Here is a 3,176-nt window from a genome sequence, read left to right as displayed (position 1 = left end):
GGGGGCCCATACTGGCAGCATGCACGGCGGGGAGGACCGCACTGGCGTTGCGCACGTGTGGGGGGAAGCCATGCTAGTGGGGGGCACCTACATTGATGGGGGACCCGTATTGACGCGGCACCCGTAGTGGGGCCCCACATTGGCTGGTCATGCGGGTGGGGACGCGTGCTGATGCGGTGTGTGTTGAGAGGGACCCATATTGGTGTGATACACGGGGATGACCTGTAGCGGTGGACACATGGGAGGGACCATATGGGCCCGGAACAAGGGGGAACACCACATTGGTGCAGGTGGTGGGTGGGGGAGCCATACTGGTGTGATGCGGCTAGACATGGGGGACCCTTATTAGCGTGACACGGGGGGGGGGGGGGGGCCTTCCCCTAAATGGTCCCCCAATGTGGGCTCCCCCATGTGCATTTGGATATGGGTCCCCCCAGTGTGTGTGTGTGTGTCCAGTACAGTTCCCCCCCGTGTCTCTTCAGTGTGGGTCCCCCCCTTACATGCATCCCTTTGTGTATCATCCCAATTTATGTTCCGGGGGGGGGGTGTCCCCAGTATGCGTCCCCTCCCCAGGTGTCCTCACTCTGGGCCCCACCGTGTGTGTCTGTGTCTCATTGATATGGGTCCCTGTGTGTGTGTGTGTGTGTGTGTGTGTGTGTGTATGTGTGTGTGTCTCCCTCCCTCCCCAGGGTGTGTCCCCAATATGGGTTTCTTCCATATGTTTGTGAGCGTGACCCCAAGATGGGTCCCCTCCCCACACACGTGTCCCCCCAATTAGGGCCCCCATATATGTGTGTGTGTGTCTGTCTGTCCGCCCACCCCCAATTAGAACCCCCCATGTGTGTATGTGTGTTTGTCTCTGATATGGGTCTGTGTGTGTGTCCAATTAGGGCCCCCCATATGTGTGTGTGTGTCCGTGTGTCTTACTGACATGGGTCCCTGTGTGTGTCCACCCCCATGTGCATGTTCTCTATATGGGTTCCCGCCATGCATGCGTGCACACATTTCTCCCCAGTATCAGTTCTCTCATAGGTGTGTCTCCCTGATGTGCCCCCCCCCCCCCATGGGTGTGTGTCCATATGTGTTTCCCCAATATGGATCTTCCTGTGTGTGTGTGTGTCTTCCCACTTTGGCCCCCCCGTGTGTGTGTGTCTTCCCATGTGCATGTTGCACATATCCCCCTGCATGTGTCTCCCCAATATGGGTCCCCTGTACGTGTGCATCTCTAGTGCAGGTCCCACCCAAGCATGCATCACCGTGATATGGCGGCATCCCTGTGTGTGTGTCTCTCCCTGATATGAGTCCCTCTCTGTGTGTGTCACAGTAGAATGGGTCCCCTGTATGCGTGCATTTCCCTTGTGTGAGTTCCCCTTATATGGAGACCCCCCAGCTCCATGTGTGGTTCTGGTGGGTCCCGCCCCATGCGTGTCACCCCTATATAAGTCTTCTGTGTGCACACATTGCCTCAACGTGGTTCCCCCATACATGCACCCCCGTTTTCCATCCTGTCAGTGTGCGTGTCACTCTAATATGGGTCCCCCCCATAACCATGTTGGTGCATCACATGATCTGTGCCCGTGTGTGTGACCCCCCCCGCTGCCCCATAGCCAGCTGCATGGCACCGTTCCACTCGCGCCCCCCTGACTCAGCCACATCTCTCCCCCGACTCACCCCCTCGTGTCTCTGCCCTGCAGGAGTGGGTGTCTGAGGGCTACTTTGCAGACGGGGTTTACTGCCGGAAGTTGGACCCGCCGGGCGGACAGTTTTACAGCTCCAAGCGCATCGACTTTGACCTCTATACGTGACCCCCGAGGCCCAGATTTTCAGGGCAGTCCCAGCCTGGAGACTTTGGGGGGAGGGATCTTTGTGTACACAGGTTTGGATTAAAAATGTTGTGTTTCACCCCAGAGCTGGCTGCCACTCCGTTCTACCTGGCCTCTAGCTGCCCGCTCGCAGCAGGGGGAAGTCTCCCTAGAGCCAGCTGCATGGGGGCACCTATATAAGTGTAACGCGCGTGGGGGCAGGGTAGCTTGATTTTGGGGAGACCGCTGCATCATAGGAACCGTACATGGGCGGAACTTATATATATGAGTGTGACACACGTATGTCTTTGTGGGGATCCTGGTTTTAGGGAGACGCATGGGGGGGGGACCTATATAGGTGTGACACGGGGCATCCTGATTTGGGGAGATAGCTGTATCATAGGAACTTCCTAGCACTGGGGGCACTCCCATAGGCATGACACATGTAGGTGGAGGATTGCGGGGGGCTGTTTTTGAGGTGACGCACCCTGCACTGATGGGGCTGGTGTCCGAGGTCTTTCCAGAGATACAGATACGGGAGGGACCCATGGGTGGGAACTTATTTTCTGGGCAGGGGGGACCCCTTTTAGGGAGACACTGGAGGCGGCAGGTCAGCAGGCTGATATTGGGGTAATACCCATAGCAGTAAGTGTCCAGGGGCTGGATTTTCAGGGGGTGGGAGCATATTGGTGTGACACCAACCAACCCACGGGGGACCCATATTTGTGTGACACAGGAGGGAAAAGGTGCTGGGCTTTCTGCGGGGGGATCCATATTGGGGTGACACATGCATGGGGGGGGATATGAGTGTGACACGAGGGGGGATGGGCAGTAGGGCAGCCCCCCCTCCAGGTTGTGACACAGTAATAGTGGTTCCTGTGGGTGTCTGTTACCCCAGTAATGGTTCCAGGGATGTGTTACACCAATAAAAGTCCCCTGGTCACCCCAGGGGGACTGGGGTCACCCCAGTATGGTCTCCCTTTTTGGGTGCCACCCCAGTAGGGGTCCCCTGCATATCTCATCCCCCAATAATAGTTGCTAGCGGTGTGTAACCAATGACAGTCCCCAGGTAGGTATGTGCCACCCCAATATGGGCCCCAGCCTTTGGGTGTGTCACCCCAATAGCAGTCCCCTGTGTCTGTTACCCCCATAAGGGTTCTCACGTGTGTGTCACACCAATTAGAGTCCCCCACAGCTAGACCTGTTCCATTCTCAATAAGGATCCCACCCCATGTCACCCCAATATAGCCCCCACCCACCTGTGTCACCCCAACATGGGTTCCCTATGGTGTCACTTCACCATGAGTCTTCCTGTCACCCCCCGATATAGCTCCCATCATGTGTCACCCCAGTACTGGTCCCCCCCCCCCCCCG

At 57.2% G+C, this 3,176-nt stretch overlaps 1 protein-coding gene across 1 annotated transcript in view; it reads left to right on the top strand.

The window, feature by feature from the left end:
• The window catches only part of BICDL2 (BICD family like cargo adaptor 2), a 13,549-nt gene that overhangs the window by 5,467 nt on the left and 4,906 nt on the right, over positions 1-3,176 (top strand). Inside the window, exon 3 of the mRNA XM_025193947.1 lies at positions 1,695-1,801. Within this exon, the coding sequence (XP_025049732.1) occupies positions 1,695-1,801 (107 nt within the window). The remainder of the gene's footprint in view (positions 1-1,694; positions 1,802-3,176) is intronic.

Source organism: Alligator sinensis, unplaced genomic scaffold (assembly GCF_000455745.1).
Source record: "Alligator sinensis unplaced genomic scaffold, ASM45574v1 scaffold1511_1, whole genome shotgun sequence".
NCBI lineage: Eukaryota > Metazoa > Chordata > Crocodylia > Alligatoridae > Alligator > Alligator sinensis.
This window is presented reverse-complemented; position numbering and strand designations above follow the sequence as displayed.